The sequence below is a fragment of the Temnothorax nylanderi genome, unplaced genomic scaffold (assembly GCF_030848795.1).
Source record: "Temnothorax nylanderi isolate EJ_2023f unplaced genomic scaffold, tnyl_v1.0 TNYL_tig0077_pilon, whole genome shotgun sequence".
In the NCBI taxonomy this organism is placed as follows: Eukaryota; Metazoa; Arthropoda; class Insecta; order Hymenoptera; family Formicidae; genus Temnothorax; species Temnothorax nylanderi.
The window spans coordinates 703,758-721,843 of record NW_027249139.1 but is presented as its reverse complement, the minus strand read 5'-3'; the positions used below and the strand labels follow the sequence as shown (position 1 = coordinate 721,843).

At 41.2% G+C, this 18,086-nt stretch overlaps 3 protein-coding genes across 12 annotated transcripts in view; 2 read left to right on the top strand and 1 right to left on the bottom strand.

The window, feature by feature from the left end:
• The window catches only part of Lubel (Linear Ubiquitin E3 ligase), a 45,244-nt gene extending 33,317 nt beyond the window's left edge, over positions 1 to 11,927 (top strand). For 3 of the 9 annotated variants that reach the window (XM_071709497.1, XM_071709499.1, XM_071709495.1), the window contains 8 exons: positions 213 to 6,295; positions 7,257 to 7,454; positions 7,702 to 7,980; positions 8,051 to 8,140; positions 8,233 to 8,389; positions 8,873 to 9,203; positions 10,147 to 10,315; positions 11,431 to 11,927. In XM_071709497.1, coding sequence (XP_071565598.1) covers positions 213 to 6,295; positions 7,257 to 7,454; positions 7,702 to 7,980; positions 8,051 to 8,140; positions 8,233 to 8,389; positions 8,873 to 9,203; positions 10,147 to 10,315; positions 11,431 to 11,460 — 7,337 coding nt within the window. In that variant the 3' untranslated portion in view covers positions 11,461 to 11,927. Of the gene's footprint in view, positions 1 to 212; positions 6,296 to 7,155; positions 7,455 to 7,701; positions 7,981 to 8,050; positions 8,141 to 8,232; positions 8,390 to 8,872; positions 9,204 to 9,908; positions 10,078 to 10,146; positions 10,316 to 11,430 lie in introns of those variants that run through there. The other 6 variants (XM_071709496.1, XM_071709503.1, XM_071709498.1 and 3 more) reach the window with 6 other exon arrangements.
• LOC139774310 (uncharacterized) lies at positions 11,532 to 13,692 on the bottom strand. 2 transcript variants are annotated; one of them, XM_071709509.1, is made up of 3 exons: positions 13,328 to 13,692; positions 12,386 to 13,042; positions 11,532 to 11,791 (listed from the first exon to the last, which is right to left on the bottom strand). In XM_071709509.1, exons 1-2 carry the CDS (start codon positions 13,423 to 13,425, stop codon positions 12,394 to 12,396), a joined length of 747 nt encoding a protein of 248 aa, XP_071565610.1. In that variant the 5' UTR covers positions 13,426 to 13,692; the 3' UTR covers positions 11,532 to 11,791; positions 12,386 to 12,393. The 2 variants fall into 2 exon arrangements, with proteins under 2 accessions (XP_071565610.1, XP_071565608.1); XM_071709507.1 differs by lacking the exon at positions 11,532 to 11,791 and having other exon boundaries at positions 12,277 to 13,042.
• Positions 13,693 to 13,857: 165 nt separating this feature from the next.
• On the top strand, positions 13,858 to 16,433 carry LOC139774309 (type 1 phosphatidylinositol 4,5-bisphosphate 4-phosphatase). The gene is made up of 6 exons (XM_071709506.1): positions 13,858 to 14,191; positions 14,324 to 14,508; positions 14,615 to 14,824; positions 14,903 to 15,043; positions 15,124 to 15,178; positions 15,292 to 16,433. The coding sequence occupies exons 1-6, from the start codon at positions 14,095 to 14,097 to the stop codon at positions 15,375 to 15,377; spliced, it is 774 nt and encodes a 257-aa protein (XP_071565607.1). The 5' UTR covers positions 13,858 to 14,094; the 3' UTR covers positions 15,378 to 16,433.
• The last annotated feature ends 1,653 nt before the right edge of the window (positions 16,434 to 18,086 follow it).

Sequence of the window (18,086 nt, the reverse complement as noted above, 5' to 3'; positions counted from 1 at the left end):
TTTTATATGCAATCTGGAAATTGTTACTCTTTGCTTATTACACTTTGCGGTAAAAAAAACGGTTTATATTCCTACGCGCAATAGAAAAATATATTAAATTGAGAGATTAATTACTTTATTTGTATCTCCACATTTACGAAAAAGTCGCAAGTTAATACTCGAGGAAGAAACAAAGATCATCGATCATGCACCGGTCTTTCTTTTTGCTGCAGACGCAGCGGGTGCGGTGGGCGGGACGGAAATAGGTCCCGTGGAACAAGTTCCGAATGTGTCCGATACGGAGGCGCAGAAGCAGGTAATGTCACCAATTGTTGATCATTTCGTGGCGTTGCAGGCCGACTTTCAAAAGCAACTGGCAGCCCTCAGAGAACTGACCGATAACTGGCGACACGAGAAAGATCCCCCGAACAAACTGGGTAATAATAAGTCTGATAATCTGTACGACCGCTCCGATGAGCCCACTGTTCTAATCGATCCAAATCTGGTCCCAAGGGCCGTACAACAAGCGCCCGACGTAGCGGAACCGAGCGATCTTGCGATCACGCGGCAAGAACAGGCGACCGTAGATTCGCGGGACGACTCAAAGTACTCGTTGAACGCTACGAAACCGACAGAAGACCTGGATCAAGTAGATGCCGCGTTGCCCACGGAAATTCCCGCAACCACAATCAATGATCTCGCGAAGACAAGTGCAATGGACTCCTCGCCTGAATACTCCTCGAAAATTAACAATGATTGTTTGAACGGAGAATCATCGACGATTGACACTGATAAGACTGTTGTGCGAATTATCGGATCCGAGCTGTCAAAATCTGATGGCCAGAAGAGTGAAAGCGACGACGTCGAGGTGAAACAGACCGCGCGGTCGCACGAAAAGACGAAAGAAATGCATGCCGACACCTCGACGACATCGATCGACGAAACTGCAGTGACGACGGTAGTTACGAATTCACCGGAGGAACAGGAAAGACTATCGCCAAATAACGTCGGAGTTGAAGTATCCTCACCGCATGGAACTTCTGCGCTTGACACAACGAATAACACGGAACCGGGTCAGTCCCCTTCTGCGCGTCAGGAAACTTCGAGTGGTCCTGAATTACCTTCTGATGTAGGGAGACAGAGCATCGCGACGGGGAACAGCAGCGAGTCACTCGTCGAAGTTGGGAAGTCTGCGGAATTGAACGACGCACTCCGTATCTCTTTCCCGAATTCGAGTGTTCCCCAACGAGCCGATATATTGCCGCAGCGGACATCAACGCGAGACGAATCCTCGATCGCAGCCACGGCGAACGTGACGGAGGAAGCACACGCGGACGCATCCGAGAGGGATCTTGCCACACGGGAGCAATCTGATCAGCGTGTCATAAGGGAAATCCCCAGGCAGAACGACGAGCCACACGTCGTGGCGGTGGAAGCTCTACTATCCGCCGTGAAATCGCTGCCGCAGCAGTTTTTGACGCCGTTCATAACAGCGATGCAAATGCTGTCGCCCGAGAAAGGTGATGTCAACGTAACTTCCGACGTGCAACTTATGAATCGATTAAATACCTTACACGATATGAAGACCGATGACCCCAAAACCGGCGTGTCTGAGGCCGAAATCAGCGACAGGAACGTCGACGCACCAAGGAACGCTGACGCTGACGAAGAAATGCCTGTTTCTGCAACCGTGCTTGAAAACACAACTGGACCGGAAGAAGGATCGCTTCGGGAGAAGGATCGAAAAGATAAACATCCGGACAAAAGTTCTAAAAAATTGAGGAGCAGCAAGATTGCCGATAAGAAGATCGACAGATCTAAACTTCCGGATTCTCGGATGGCAAAGTCCCGCTCGAGCGTTCCAGACATTAAGCAACAGCATCAGGATGTCAGATCGGTACGTACAGACACGAACGAGTCTAACATTTCGCAAACTAACATCGCGACGGATCTGACATCCGAAACGTTTTCCGATTCGCTGGACTTAATGGACAAAGACAATCCCGAAGAATCACAGACTGCGAATGAAGTGGCAGCGTCGAGTGTAGGAATAGCCGAAGTGCCGGACGTCGCCAGGGAAATACATTCACGTAAGAATTCTTTAGAGATAGTTGACACGCCTGCGAGAGATAATAATCAAGAAAAATCTGTCGAGGACGAAACGGTGTCGGAGGCAAGATCAGCTGAGGAAATGCATTCAGGTGAATCATCGAGCTCTCATGTGCAACCGTTAACAGCATCTTCAACGCATGATCAATCTATCGTTCAGAAACCTCTCGAGCTTACAATCGCAGGCGATAGCTCGACTGATACGTCATCATCATCAAAGGAAGCAAAAAGCTCTTCCGAAAAAGCATCTCATGAAAAGCTTCTCGCTGATAACGCCTTTACAGACATTGATCCACTTTTAAAAAGTGATTCGTCGCAAGATAAAAGTTCATTAGCTTCTATAAACGATTCTAACGCGGAAAAATCGGTCTCTCAATCGACGACGGAAACAAATGTTTCACAAAATGATCCGATCGTGCATAATTCTAACGCTGATCATCCGGCTGTTTCGTGCGAAGTAATAACGAACGTGACTAATATGCAATCAAATAAACAGGATATTAACAAACGAGACGAACGACAATCAAACGATTCATCTCGCGCGCATGTTTCAACATCACCAACCTCGTCAATTTCATCTCCCGCAAAGGTACCCGATCATTCTCTCGACGTTAAATCACCGCCCATCGAAATATTCGATAATCACGGAGCGACATTGCATCATGATAAAAATGATACAAAGCCGATCGTTTCGAAAAATGCGGTGCACGTTTCGGAAAAAGTAGAACAGACAATTTCGGTCACATATCACACTCCCGCGAGCGACGACAAAAATGAAACTACATTGAAAGAAAACGTGCCCGTTGAACAAAATACGGTCAATAATTTATCCATTACTCAATCGCGAATCGATGAAAATATCCTATCGCCATTAACACACTCGCGTGCCCCCGAAAAAATGGATTTAAAGAATCTGCGTGATCAAGGGACGGAAATTACATTTGTCTCGGCAAAATCTGACAGTTCAATGATCGAACCGACCTCAGACATTCAATCTATGACAGATTCACAAAATGTTGCAAATATTACAAATCAAGATAAATTGCACTTTTACAATCCGAGAAATCCGACAGACAATCATGAAATAATTGCACCTCCACATAATCACATAACGCATGCAAAAGTAATGTCAACCTCTTTCTCAGAAAATAATGTCGAAGCAAATACTTGTCCTGAAAATACTTCGCATCTTGAAATATCAAACAGCTTGGACGATCCCGAAACTTCAAAACTTACTGTCGATGAAAACGTCGTTACAAATATTAACAAGCCTTCCAACGAAAATATACACGATCAATTACGCGAATTATCAAATAGTAATAACAACACGTCAGGTAACACGTCTCCTCCCTTATCTGTCGAACATGCTCTCCCCTTAGAATCGAAAGAAAGTATTTCGTACCCCATCGATCGCGATGAGGGACCTTATCTCGAAGATGAAGTTTCTCAATCTCACGATGACAAGAAACAGGACGCGCAAACGTCAAATTCAACAACAAGGAACATCTTACATGCGCTTAAAAATATCAATATATTCTTCGCAACGCCGACCGAGGGGAGAAATATTGCTTCAACAGCCAACAAAGACTCTTTCCCGAATCCCATTATAGCGAATGTCAGCGACGTGACGCCCGGAATACCTGACACCTTTGAAATAAAGATATCGGAATCGCCAGTAACAACGGTAAACGATTGCGCGCCGATAAAAAATATCGCGAATATCGCCGAACGCGAGATAGATCAGATCGAAGGCGTTGATACGATCGGCAAAGAGAATGCGAAAGACGTCGATTCGTCCGGGAACGAAATTTTAATCGTCGCACGTAACGAACAAATTGAACCGGCATCGTCAAAATTAACGAGTAACGAGAGCTCGATAGAAAGAAATACAGACCAAGTAAATCAATCTTGTAAAAGCGTAATTACAAAACCTGTCGTGAAGTACAGATCGAGATCGCCTCTTAAAAAGATCGTCCGAAGAAAGTCGCCCGTTAAGATAGTAAAAAAATCAGGTAGCGCACCGAGGAAAAATTTAGCGCGGAAAAGCGCAAGTCCGTACAGTACGACCGTCACGAAAGCGAAAGCAACGGCCAGCGAGATTGCTAAAAAGTCGAATCGAGCAATGCAGTCCGATGAATCGCGAATTAAAGAACCCTTAAAGTCCACGCGTATCGCGAGCGATAAGACAGGCAGTAATAATAAATCGATTGTTGATGATAAAATGAAAATGGAGAAAGATAATTTAAAACCTAAAACGTTTTTACCGTCAGAAATACCAGACAAAATTGTTAAACAGTCATTAAATAACACCACTGTGCCAAAAACTACAGGAAGCATGAAAGTAAATGATAATAAAAAAGTTGCTACGTCCAGTTCAGAAAAAATATCGATAGTTAATAACGCGAGTAATCCCGAATCGCAAACTAAATTGCCTATTGTTAAAAAATATAATGGAAATAAATTGGAAAATTCTAAAAAGGGTTCGCTCGAATATTCTAAAAACAAAAATATTGAAGATGTCCAAAATAAAAATCCGCGAGGCTCGAAAAGTATAAAAGCGGAGGCTTTTGAAAATCAAGCAGTAAAAAAAATAAATAACAAAAGTGAAATCTCGAATGATGATAAAATTCTAATAAAAACGAAGAAAGATGATTTAAAACCTAAAACGTCTTTACCGTCGAAAATACCCATTCTAAAACAACGAAAAATCACGCGAGCAACAGACACTACCCTATCAAATCCCTCTAAAATAAATGACACGTCTTTATTAAAGAGTGGATCGACGAAATTGCCAGTAATGTCGCAGGCAGTTTCGAAATTATCTTTAAAAATTCAGGAAAGTACTAACGTATTGAACCCGCCAACCATGCGGAAAATTGATTCTGAGAATACTAACAAACTGATGAGAAATCAAATTAAATCTAGTAACGGAAGGGCGATTGAAATTACAGAAAATGTGAAAGACAAGCAAATCTTGGATGAGAATCATGCTAAAGAGAGTAAAGAGAGTGCCGTGGAAAGTGAAGAAACCGAAGAACCTCCGAAAGTTAAGTCAATAGAATCGGAATTAAACGAGAATTCACAAGCGTCGAACTCGAGGCATAACGATCCGTCCGCGGATCTCGGCAAACAATTGGAAGTCGAAAACGCGATCGAAGAAAGCTCGGATCCTTTCAGCTCCGATTCCGACTATTCTGAGGAGGACGAAGACACAGGTACGGCGAAGTACATTTCTGATCATAACTCGGAATACAATTCCGTCGAGGAGTTCACGGACGCGGAGTTGTTGTTGGAGAAAACGCTAAATGAGATAAGATCTGAAATATCGGAGTCTGAAGAGGAGCGCACAAGCGAATCCGAGGAAAGTGACGACGTCACTTATTCGTACGAGACGGAAAGCCACGATCATAATTCCACGTCGTCCGAAGACTCGGTCGGCGAACGGGAGATTAAGTCAAGTGAGCTCGAAGATTCGGCGGAAGAAGATGTGTACGAAGACCTACCGTCCGAAGAAGAAGAGACGAATGAACGGGTCGAAACTTCGGAACAATTTGAAATGCCTGATAAAGAGACCAACGATATAATACACAACGAAGCCAGCATTTCGAACAGAACAGAAAGCAACCCTCAGGTCACGCAAGAAAATGAAGGAAATAATTTAAAGACACCAACAGAAGCTGCCACTACGGTCATTGAATTACCTCGACCGGAAATAAACGCGGAAATTAATGAAAATATATTAAAAGTTTCTCAGAATCTTAAAACAGATTCTAACGTTGTTACAATAGATTCAGCGGCAGCTTTGTCTTCGACAAAGATTGGACAGAGTATAAAATCTAAGGAAGATATCCAGTCAAAAAAGAATGATTCGAAGAAGAATGAGATAAAGCTTGAAGACGCGAGCGAAACTAAGGAAAGAGATCAGTCAGTAGTGCAGAACGATACTCTAAAGACATTTAAAATCACGAGTAATGAGTCACGAGAGAAACGCGCGAAGATAGGTCGAAGGGCGAGTACAGGGAGTAAAGAGATGAAAATTGAGAAAGATGACACGTTAAAGGGGGTGGATCGGGCGCGAGCGCCCAAGAAACGATTTTCCCTCGTAGCCAGTTGCATCCGTCGGTTCGAGGGCGAAGAGAATGCCGTGAGGGCGCACGTGGAAAGCATCGGGCGCAAGAGACAAGGATCTCCCAAAACGGAGCGGGAGGTCAGTAGACGAGAATTGCCAAGTGACACACACGACCCTCCCCTCGTAGAAACGTCAGTTGCCAATAAGTCCTCGCGAATGTTTGCGCCGCCAAGAACCGGCCTTTTCCACCGTTGGCAGGCCAATGTCTACAAACAGCTCGAAATGCCAATTGGGTGGGAAAGGGAATCGAACGCAACAAATAGGTGTCCTCTCAATGTTTTAACCGCGCGTTAATTGATTCATCATTTCACCATTTATTAATCATTGGTTAATCATTTGTGACGAGATGTGGCTAACGCGAAGGTAAGTATTGTGTCGTAAATAATTCATTGTCTGTCAAGAAAAAAAAATGTTACGCATCTTCTAAAATATGATGGTGTTTAATCACTTAAGAATTAAAGACGTATTATATTGGACATATTCACCATTTTAGATGTAAAATATTTAATGTTGTGTACGCATAATTGTAAATATATGAATTAACGGCTTCATTTCAGTAGTAGGCAAAATGTCGAAGTTTCAGCTGAAACTTACGTTTTTCGAAAGTTTTACATTTGTCAAGTGAAAAAGAGCTCGTTTCTAGACGTTGGCGCGGTCTACTTCCTCTTGCATGACGGACACTTTAAACTTCCTACTTTCGAAGTATTTTTAATTGCTGATTTAGCTAATGAGCAACAGAGTACTTTACTTTATCTTCTGTAACTTATCTGTTGAATTTAAAATTTAACTTCATCTGCGAACTGTGCGAAATTGTCGACATTGCGCAACAATGCTCTTCATAATATCCAAAATGCCGCTTTAAGTTGTAACGATTTACACGCACGGCCCTTGTTGTAAATGTTTACATCGATAGACGATAGATCTCAAGTTTTTCTTAGGTCGAGATTTGTAGACGAAGCTAAGATTCCCTTTTTATACGATATGTGGAAATTGCGTACGTGCCGATATCGGAGCAATCTTATGTCCGTCACGTGTGCAGAGAATAGCGCGTCGTCTCCTGGCGGAGGGTCGAGCCGCGAATTACGATGAGGCCGAGGTCGCCGCCAGTTTGCTGGCCCTCAAGTTCGGAGACGCCGAGGCACTCCAGGCCGCGAAAGAATGCCCCAGCGTGGAATCGGCGCTGGCCTTCTTGCAGCAGGAGTGCGAGCTGTGCACCGGTCGTTTCGCGATGAGTCAAGTGGGTATCCAGTTGTCGCCGAAGCGAGAAATCTGAATAACTGAAGAAAAGTAAAATCCTTTGATTAATTTCAGACCGACTTTCGCGAAAAATATATCATATTTTTTTCCGTCTGGATTTAATAATCTTTGCAAGTCTTATTTTTTATGAATCTTATCTTGTTAAAATAGTCAAAAAATATCAGCAGGAATCAAAGCGTATTTTTTAGTTCTACCTGTGCTACGCTTGTCGGTATTTTCTCAATTAGATTGTGTCCATGCTGAAGTGCGTACATCGCTGCTGCAACGAATGCGCGAAGAATTATTTCACCATTCAGATCAGCGACAGGAACATCACAGATGCCGTTTGTCCCTACTGCAAGGAGCCTAATCTCAAAGACGCGAGCGAAGACGAGGTTCTCGAGTATTTCAGCAATTTGGACATCCAACTGAAGACTCTGCTGGATCCGCCGATTCACGAGCTCTTCCAAAGGAAGCTCAGAGATCGGACTCTAATGCAAGATCCGAATTTTAAGTGGTGCATTCAGGTAATTATTTAATATGAGGCAACCTTCATTTAACTCGCTATTTAAAAATAAATTACTTATTATTTTCCAGTGTTCGAGCGGATTTTATGCCAATCCCGACCAGAAGCGTTTAATCTGTCCCGACTGTCGATCTGTCACTTGTGCCTTTTGCCGAAGACCGGTATGTATAAAACATAATTTCATGATTCCGATTGCGCTTGTGTTATATATACAATGAAGCAATAATTTATTTTCTAACATCTCTATTTTTAGTGGGAGAAACAACATGAGGGACTCTCATGCGAGAAATTTGCCGCTTGGAAGGACGAGAATGATCCCGACAATCAAGCCGCAGGTTTGGCCCAACATCTGGCCGACAATGGCATCGACTGTCCTAAGTGCAAATTCCGTTATTCTCTATCTCGAGGAGGTAATTATAACTGCTACGCTTTACTGCAAAGATAATTTTATTCAGTTTCATCTTTACTGTGAAATTGTATTATTTAATTCCCAATTCCGCAAGTATATTTAATGTAATATATATCTTCTAAAGTTGCTCTTTCACAATATTTCTTCTTTCTTTGACGTTAAATATTTGGCATTACTATATAAAAATTGTGAAATATAAACGAAAATCATTACTACATAAAAATTGTGAAATATAAACCACGTCGCCAGTAGTTATTGCTTTTGCAAAAACAATATGGTAATGCAAGAATTAATGAATGTTGATTCCAAATATTATCTTAATATACGCGGACCATTTTAATACCGCGCTATTTTTTTTTTATCCATCTCGGACGAGTTTAAAAAATATGGGGCGAGATATTTTTTCTAAATTATTCGATATGCATATCACAGGAACATTTTTCGAAGCTCGGTGAAAAAAAAGAGGGCTCGTGAATTTTTATAGGTTGCATGCATTTCACGTGCAGCCAGTGTAAATATGAGTTTTGCTGCGGTTGCGGCAAGGCTTTCATGATGGGGGCGAAATGTGCGGTCAGCCCTTATTGCGCCAAACTGGGCCTGCACGCCCATCATCCGCGCAACTGCCTCTTCTACCTTCGTGACAAGGAGCCGGCGCAGCTGCAGCAGTTGCTCAGGGAAAACGGCATCGGTTACGACACCGAGGGCCCGGTCGGGGAACGCAGGTGCAAGGTGCAACTGCAGAAAGAAACGCCGACCGGGGTAGTGGACGCTGTGTGCAATTCCGACGTCGTCGAGGGCCACGCCGGTCTGTGCAGGTGAGCCCCCCATCGCGGCAAATGACACCCGCGGTATTCGCGATAAGACGTCTTAGACGTGTTATTAACAAATTTATTTGTAAAATTAAAAGCTGAGTTTTAGCGGATCGTAAAGCTAAAAGACAAAAGTTTGAAACGTGTTTCGAGGAAACTCCATCATTGTCGTTTCACCAATTACAGATCACAACAGTTGCTAGCAACTCTTTACAGAAATTATCAGTCAAGATTACGAATACCGAAATATGTATCTCTTTTTTTTTTCCTAAACAACCAGGACTATTTTCACAAATAGTCCTGGTTACAGTATTAGGCTTTAAGACGCTTTTTCAAACATCGCTCATTTTTCGCAAAGATACGTGACTTTGAATTCGGTCCTTTTTAGCGCTGATTTTAAGTGGCCCTTTAATTTTATTGAGAATTGTAGTTTCACGCATCAAATAAAGTTACTTCAGTAATTCTTCGAAATCAAGACCCTTCAGTCTCGCTACATTCTGAATAGGTATTCCGCGACGCGTTCGCCGATCGGCGTTAGAATTTCGCTCACGCGCGAGTATATCGGGGCTGTCGCTCCCAATCGCACGGCGATTCCGAGCGTTTTCTCGAGCGATCTCTCGCAGCGAAACCGTCCTTCGCTATACCTCACCCTCACCCTCACCCCCCCCCCCCAGCCGAACGCTAACGAGATCCTCCGTGTATCTCCTGTAGGATTCATTACGTCGAGTATCTAGTTCGAAAGATCCATTTGACGCAGCTGGATCCGCTGCCCTTGCTAAACGTGGACGATCTCGAAACGTGCGTGCGACGCGCCGGGCGGAAACTGCCCGCGAACTGGTACGGGCGCGACCCGCAGCATTACAGGAACGACCTGGTCGAGGTAAAGCGCAAAGGCGGGGGACCGCGTGCCGTGGGCCTGACTAAAATCTTGGGTACTTTTCCCCCGCAGGCAGCACTACATTGAGTACTTGGCGGGCCTGGTGCTCAAGGGCAGGCTGGACCCAGTGGGGATCTTTGACTTGAACGACGCCAAGCAAGAGTTGCGCCGACGGGGAAAAGTTCCCCCTGCGAAGGACCAGGAAATGTCCGAGCGGGATTACCTCGAGGCTTGCATTCAGGTGACTAACACGATTCCTCCTCTTCGTCCTCCATCTCCTTCGTCGTCGCCGGCCTTCTTCCTCTGGCTCTTTCGATTCCTCCTCGCACCTCCTGCCGCGACCCACTGACCGAATTAACATGGTAGTTGCATGAAAGTAGAATTCCTCTGCGTGTGTGTGTGTGTGTGCACGAAATATTCCGGCCGAAAACCGTAAAAGTGAATAGATCGCCACGAATGACGCTGTCGAACGGCCGCACCTCGTATTGTTGATGTCGTATTGCGGTACTGTTACATGTCCTTATACTCTTTTCGAGCTCACTGTGAAGAATAGATGAGCTGGGGAAAGATTTAACGAGGATCCATTCTAAATTTAATTAACAATTTATGTAACATGTGGAATATTGTTCTCCAGATTTAAAAATATATATATTTTGCTACTCTTTCCTTTTACAGGATAAAATTTTATTTTGATCAGTCTGCTGAAGTAAACAGAAATTAGAGAAAAATGTTTTATATATGTATAATAAGAATTAAAATGCGTTAAAACAGACATTTTTCTATTCTATATTCAGAATTCAACTAAATCAATATCAAGTATAAAAGCATAAATTAGAGACAAAATTTTATTTTGATTTAAATGTTTTGAACATTAATTAGTACTTGAATACTGATCTATTTCTCTGTATAGATTCTCGGCGAAATTTCAAAATAATGTATTAATTAATCTTAAACAATCAAATTTACATATTTGCATAATTCCACATAAAAATATTTAAACTTTGATAAAGTATGCATTATGAATGATTTATTACATGTACGGACAAAGCTGAATACATTTCGTTCGTTCCTCAATTTTTGATAATAATTCTCATTCTGGAAACTCAGAGAATGCTATCGGCTGTGCTTTTATATGCGCTACTTAAAGCGAAATAAAAATTTAATGTCCAACATCGTGGATCCGCGCGGCCGTTCGCAGCTTCCCACTGCGTAAATAACGATTTCCCTATCCTGTGTGAGTTGCCTTTTTTATGCGGATATCGAAGTAAATAAGGTATACGAGCGAGGTATGTGCCGCGGGAATACATTAAAATTCTACAACTTCACCGTGCATAAAGTATACCCCCAATGTTGCAGGTCGTAAAGCAGGAGATTCCACTGGAGTGACTGCGGAGGGAGAATCTCGGGGAAAAAAAAGAGCGGACGCGCGCGTATCCGAAGCCATAAGTGACAGACCGTACATTGTATAGTGTATTTATTTTATTTGCATGGACCACATAAGCTCACAAAGTGAAAAATAGTGTAGGACCATTACCAGGAACGGGAGTATTGTAATACGAACGTCATTTAGTTACGATATAATGCCAAAAACTTATTTTTACTCTTCGACGTGGCGTGATGCGATTTGCATGTTAACCCAACGTCTCATTTGCAACCATTCGCAAATATTCGGCGAGAAGAAATAGTGTTCATCTCTACGTGTTCTACTTGTCAGCAACTAAACATGTGCAACAATGCAATCGAATGTTTCTTTACTTCTTGATGGATAGCGTAATTATTAATGTTTGAGAAACATGTATTTATTTCTGCTTTATATTACTGTTTTCCAAGAAATAGATGATTTAATTTAAAAACTCATAGTATTCATAATTCCTTCTTTCTAATCTTATTTAATAAGGACCATATTTATAACTGTTGAATCACGTCTTAAAAATCTTTTAAATGAGATATTACTTATAATATTCATATTTTGAGCTGCAAAACGGTTTGATAATAGTACTTTTCAATTAGAAAACAATTAGATAAGCTTCTCAGTTTATTAGCTTAAAAGCCTAATAAGAACCCTGTATTAATAATGCAAAATGTTTGTTTTACAAATCGACACATCCACCTCCATAATCTTAATATTTTAGAGACAGAGACATGATTCTAAATTTTCAAGTCCAAAATTTTAATTATACTTCTAATAATTAAATTCACATATCGTTTTAGTCATTTATTAAAAAATGTTATAAAAAAATATTTAAAAAATGTTATTGTACATTGTACACCGCAAGGATATTTACAATATGTACATATTGCATATAAATACCTATATTTTCAATATAGCTCGGCCAGAAAACTGTGCAAGTTCTTTCTTTTTGCAGGTGCTGTCGTCTTATTCTCCATAATACGTTTTAATCGCTCTATGTTCAGTTTCTTGGGTTTCTTATGGGAAGTAGACAATCTCTTGTCACTTGGTATTGTTTTAGGCGTGATTACAGGCGATGCTGTAGGTGTTTTACTATAATCTTTCTTGTTCAATTGTGATACAGGCGTGCAACCTGAGATATTTAAACCAGCAGTCTTGTCCTTAGATTTCTTCTTTTTCCTCTTGCGGTTACTTCGGTTACTTTGCGGTGTCTCTATCTGTGAATTATTCAACTTGTTTGGCTTTAAGTGGCTCATTTTCTTGAATGGCAATTCGGTGTTCTTGGAACAGACAGAACATTTAATGACCAATCTACTCATCTCGTTTTTTATAGATTTCGACGCCAAAGTTGCGCGAACTCTTGGAATCTTTTGATCTGGATTTTCATTCATATTTCGCACAATCTTCTTCACCGATTTAGACATTCTTTTGCCACTTACTATCCGAACTCGATGATCCACCTTTCTCCAAAGTGATCCACAATGCGAACACGTCACTGATGGCCCAAAATTCTGCTGCGGCAGCTCTACTCTGTTGCTAAGATTTTTACATTTTTGCCTGAAAATATTTGAACAAAAATTAAAAAGAATTCTTTTATAAATCTGCTGATATATGTAAATAAAAAAGTACAATTAATTTCTTTCTCTCTTTCTAGATTTAAATCTAATTATCAAGATATAATTACAAAGTTATTCTTGACATAATTATTTTTGCACATGTCTAAACATTTAACAACAATAATCGAGTAATAATATTGAAATATGATTAATTTAACTGAATTCAATATTTCTTCATATTCATTACAAGTAATGTCAGTAAAAAATAAAACGTCCAGGAAATTACATGTAAAACATCTGTAACTCTGTAACCAATGGGCTCTTCAGCTGCGTCATGAACTGATTGACATTCCACAAATGTTTAACGGTCTCCATACTCTCCATGATTGTTGTGAAACGTCGACGGAAATGTTTTCCCGTTTACACGCGCTAATTATCCAATTACGCGTCACCCCTGCAAAACAATCGCGAGGTCCGCCGCGTGGTCTCAGTGATTCGCTTTAAACTGCGAAGGGACAACGTCAGCAAGACGAGCGCCTCGTGAACCCCATCGCTCAATTAAATCGGAATTAGGGTGCTTCGGCTCTTTAGAAAAATCTCCTGAGCTGCCTGAGCCTCGGTCTCATAACCAATCTCGTGCGTCCCGTCGCGTTACTCATATCGACATCAGCCGACGCAGGGTGGCCAACGTGAGGAAAAACGAGAGTGCTGGCGACGTTCCGAAACACACTTCACCGCTTCACGTCCGTCCGCCTGCTCCGAGTGCTCCGGCGCGATCACGATCTACCTTCCTTCTCCCGCCGACGCTGCGCCGTACCGCCGTCCCGCTCCGAGACTGGACAGCGCGATCTTTCTCACCGTTCTCACGCCCGCGGGAAGGGTGTCCACGGTTTCCCCTCTGCATTGGCGCGACGCCGCGGACGACAGCGCGGAGGGGGGAATTCGTATTTTGTCATCCTTGTCATCGATGCACCGGGAGCCGTTCTGTCAAACAATAGAAGCGAACCGTGACCGTCGTGCCGTGACAGCGATTTGGTCCCGTCGTCGTTGGGCATGGGGGACGGCAAGGAGGGCGAGCGGCAGCCGCTGCTGAAGAACGAGAACGTCACGTATAGCTCGCACGGCAGCGATGCCGTCGGCGATGCGATCGGTGAGTACGGGAGTTAGTTGCTGTCCCCCGCGCGAATTCTCGTTGCCGGGAGGATCGCGAGAAGCGCGGCCGCCCTTTCCGGGGACGCGCCCCGTCCGTCAGGTGTCATTACATTTCGATCTGTCGTTTCAGACGAGACGCAAACGACGGTGCACACCGTCTCCACGATCGGGCCGGACGAGCTGCCGCCGCCGTACCAGTCCGCGATCCAGGGCGGCATGCCGATGGTCACCTGCAGGGTTTGCCAGGCGATGATAGACATTTCCGGCAAGAGGGATCAGCACGTCGTTAAGTGTTGTCAGTGTAACGAGGCCACGGTACGCGTCTCGTCGAAGATTGTTTCTTTCTTGCGGTTTGTTTACCGATACATGATGACGCTGTTGTTACCACTTACCGACTTCCATTGTCTTCTTTTCTTGCCAGCCGATACGAAATGCACCACCTGGAAAGAAGTACGTACGATGTCCGTGCAATTGTCTGCTCATATGTAAGAGCTCCTCGCAGCGTATCGCCTGCCCCAGGCCAAATTGTAAACGTATTATCAATCTGGCACCGAGCCCCATTACGCCGCCGGTTCTGTCAATGCCGGGCATGTGCAGGGTGGGATGTGCCCATTGCCATGACACATTCTTGGTGAGTCATCAGAGATTATAGTTATTTTTTGTTTTATTGATCTTCAGCTCTTTTGTCTCAAAATGTTGCCTTCCACAGTTTAACACGTTAAATAACGCTTTGGCTCGATGTCCACATTGCCGTAAGATATCTTCCGTTGGTCCAGACTTTGCTAGAGGAAGAGGGATTGTATTCATTATCGTTGGGATTATAGCCTTAGTAATTGCTATAGCTGTAACGGTAAGTGTACAAAACTCAATTTCTTGTTTGTATTGTTGGTGATCTGTGTAATATTAATTTTATACCGTACATAATTACAGGTCGGGACCTATAAATATGTAAAAACAAACGGAGGAATTTATGTAGCTTATATTGGTGGGTATAAGCGATATCTCAGATTTCGAAAATTGTCGATAATTCGTCAATAACTTCTACTATTCAGTCGCTATTTAAAAAATTCGTCCATCACATTTTTGGATCATTTCCAGGTGCATTTCTATTGGCGCTCTTATGCTTGGGTCGCAGCATTTATTACTGTACGATGAAGATCAGTTTGATAGAGGGTCCCATGTAGTCTCCCAAACAGCAGTGAGCAACCGGTAATATAAATCGAAACCCACTGAGATGAATGTCATGTAATCTATTTAGAACAAAATGTTTATAGTAATGCGACATTTCAAGCCCTTTTGAGGCAAGAACGAGTATATAGGTATATTATACACATGGCCATATGTGCGTATGCAGATCTGTATTGTTTATTATAATGCATGTATACATTCTTATATAATACGCATACACATATGAATGTGTTTCGCGATCGGGAAGAAAGCAAACGTTTGCGACGCTTTCCTCAAGTAAGATAACGATCGTAGGAAATCTCTCTCGGAAGCCTGTATTTTACGAAGAATAAATTGTTCCTATGCACTTTTATATGTGCAAGCATAGGAGCAATAGCTATGGGCTCTCCGAGTTTTATTTTACCTACTGACTAGAGAATACGCTCTATATTCAAATATACGTACATACATGCTTTCTATAACACATTACGCGTATTAAGTGCACACAGATAGAATCAAAGTGCAAATGTGCTCATATTATTCCAATCGTACGTACGAAGTAAGTTTTAAAACCCATATATGAGTCTGTACGAATCTGTTTTTTAAATTTATTTCTACATTCTATATAAAAGCATCTGTATTAAAAGCATAAAAAAATCGCATTGTTTCAAATAAATTTCTGAGTTTATATCGATTTTGTAGCAACACATGAATGAAACTACGTGGGAGATACTAATGTATATATTAATAATATAAATAATGCACTTAGTGATACAAATCCAAATATAGAATTTCCCTGGTTATTACGTGAAGAATACTGTAAGATGTTTTCAGTTTTCGCTGTAAAGTACACGTGATATCATCGGTCATGAAAATATAGTCTTATTGATTAGGTGTTTTCGTCATATACCTTTTATAATCTGCAATACTCTTTCAAATGCAACTCTTCTTTCTAGGCAACTCTTTCTAAAGCAACTATTCTCAACTCTATACATATAAGTTTCCTTATCACATAATGGAAGATATGTTATACTTGTTGAAAAAATAAATTCCGTTTGGTAAAAAACTAACAACTGTATTTATTACATAACATGTGGATAAATGGCACTTTTTCAATACTTTATAGTCTACTAGACTACGTCGCGCGTCGGCTTGGAGTCGGTTATTACTTCAATGTTACTCCAATCCCTTCCCACACAGAGCATAATATTTAATAGATATCCATTGGATATCACATATCCATATAAGTCCAATATCTATGGTGGATATTTATTAGATATCTATTAAATATAAAAATATCCATATCTATCAAATAGCCACCAGAGATATTCATTAAATATCTACGTGTGATCCACATATCCATATCTATCAAATAGCTACCAGCGATATCCATTAGATATCCACATGTTATCCACATAATTTCTATGGAATTATTGCGCGGAGATATTTTATAAATGAATTATTAATTAGAACAATAAAAATTAAACCTGGCCGAGAGTCAACGCGGTTATTTGTGCGTAAAAAAATCAAAATTTATTTATTTATTCTTCTTACATCTTTGTCCGGACGAAATTTGATTTATCACGCACAAATAACGCACGTTATTTGGCCAGATTTAATTTTTATTGTTAATTATCGAGAGGCCTACCTAATTAGAAATTTGCTGAATATATAGTTATTTCAATTTTAATTACTATTCGATATTTTAATACATATATTGTATTTACGTATGCGCGTGCCGCGGCTACTACGTCGGTGATAGGCCGACAATAATTAAGGTAAACGTGGTTTCTCAATTCTCAATTCTAAATTCTCAATTCTAAATTCTAAATTTTTAATTCTCAATTCTAAATTCTAAATTCTAAATTCTAAATTCTCAATTCTTAATTGTAAATTCTAAATTCTAAATTCTCAATTCTAAATTCTCAATTCTAAATTCTAAATTCTCAATTCCCAATTCTAAATTCTAAATTCTAAATTCTCAATTTTAAATTCTCAATTCCCAAATCCCAATTCCCAAATCCCAATTCCCAAATCCCAATTCCCAAATCCCAAATCCCAATTTCCATCTCCCAATTCCCAAATCCCAATTCCCAAATCCCAATTCCCAATTCCCAAATCCCAATTCCCAAATCCCTTTTCCCAATTCCCAATTCTCAATTCTCAATTCTCAGAGGGAATTGAGAATTGAGAATTGATAATGGAAAGTTTGGAATTACTGAGTAGTTTAATTTATATTTTAATGTATGGAATCATGTTACTGTGTACAGATTAAATTATTTAAGATTCTTAAGATTCTTGATGAAATGATAATTAGTCATGTTTAATTCTTATGCTGGGTCTACAATGCCGAGTCGCAAAGTCGTGAGTCGCAAGAATTGACCAATCACAGTCGATTATTCTCCTCAAATTCGACTGTGATTGGTCAATTCTTGCGACTCACGACTTTGCGACTCGCATTGTAGATCCAGCATTACTAGAAGAGAGAGGTGATATCTGTTGGTCGTATGGTTTTCCAAACTCTGAAAAGTTTTTTCCAAATATCTCCAAATGATTTCCAAACGATTGGATAAGATAATTTTCAATAATTTTTAATTTGTTTGCCAACTATACGTCGGTTAGGATATCTGGATATCTCTTGCGGAACGCATGAACGATGATATAACCCATGGTAGGAAAACGTGGATGAAAAAAATCCCTAGCGCTGTCACACACACGTAAGTACG

Excerpts from the sequence above, each read along its gene's own strand:
- LOC139774309 (XM_071709506.1), top strand. The coding sequence starts at position 14,095 with ATGGGGGACGGCAAGGAGGGCGAGCGGCAGCCGCTGCTGAAGAACGAG. Across the intron at positions 14,192-14,323 it reads TGCCGTCGGCGATGCGATCG|ACGAGACGCAAACGACGGTG; the intron begins GTGAGTACGGGA and ends CTGTCGTTTCAG. Across the intron at positions 15,044-15,123 it reads TAATTGCTATAGCTGTAACG|GTCGGGACCTATAAATATGT; the intron begins GTAAGTGTACAA and ends ACATAATTACAG.
- LOC139774310 (XM_071709509.1), bottom strand. The coding sequence starts at position 13,425 with ATGGAGAGTATGGAGACCGTTAAACATTTGTGGAATGTCAATCAGTTC. Across the intron at positions 13,043-13,327 it reads GAGTTACAGATGTTTTACAT|GCAAAAATGTAAAAATCTTA; the intron begins GTAATTTCCTGG and ends AAATATTTTCAG.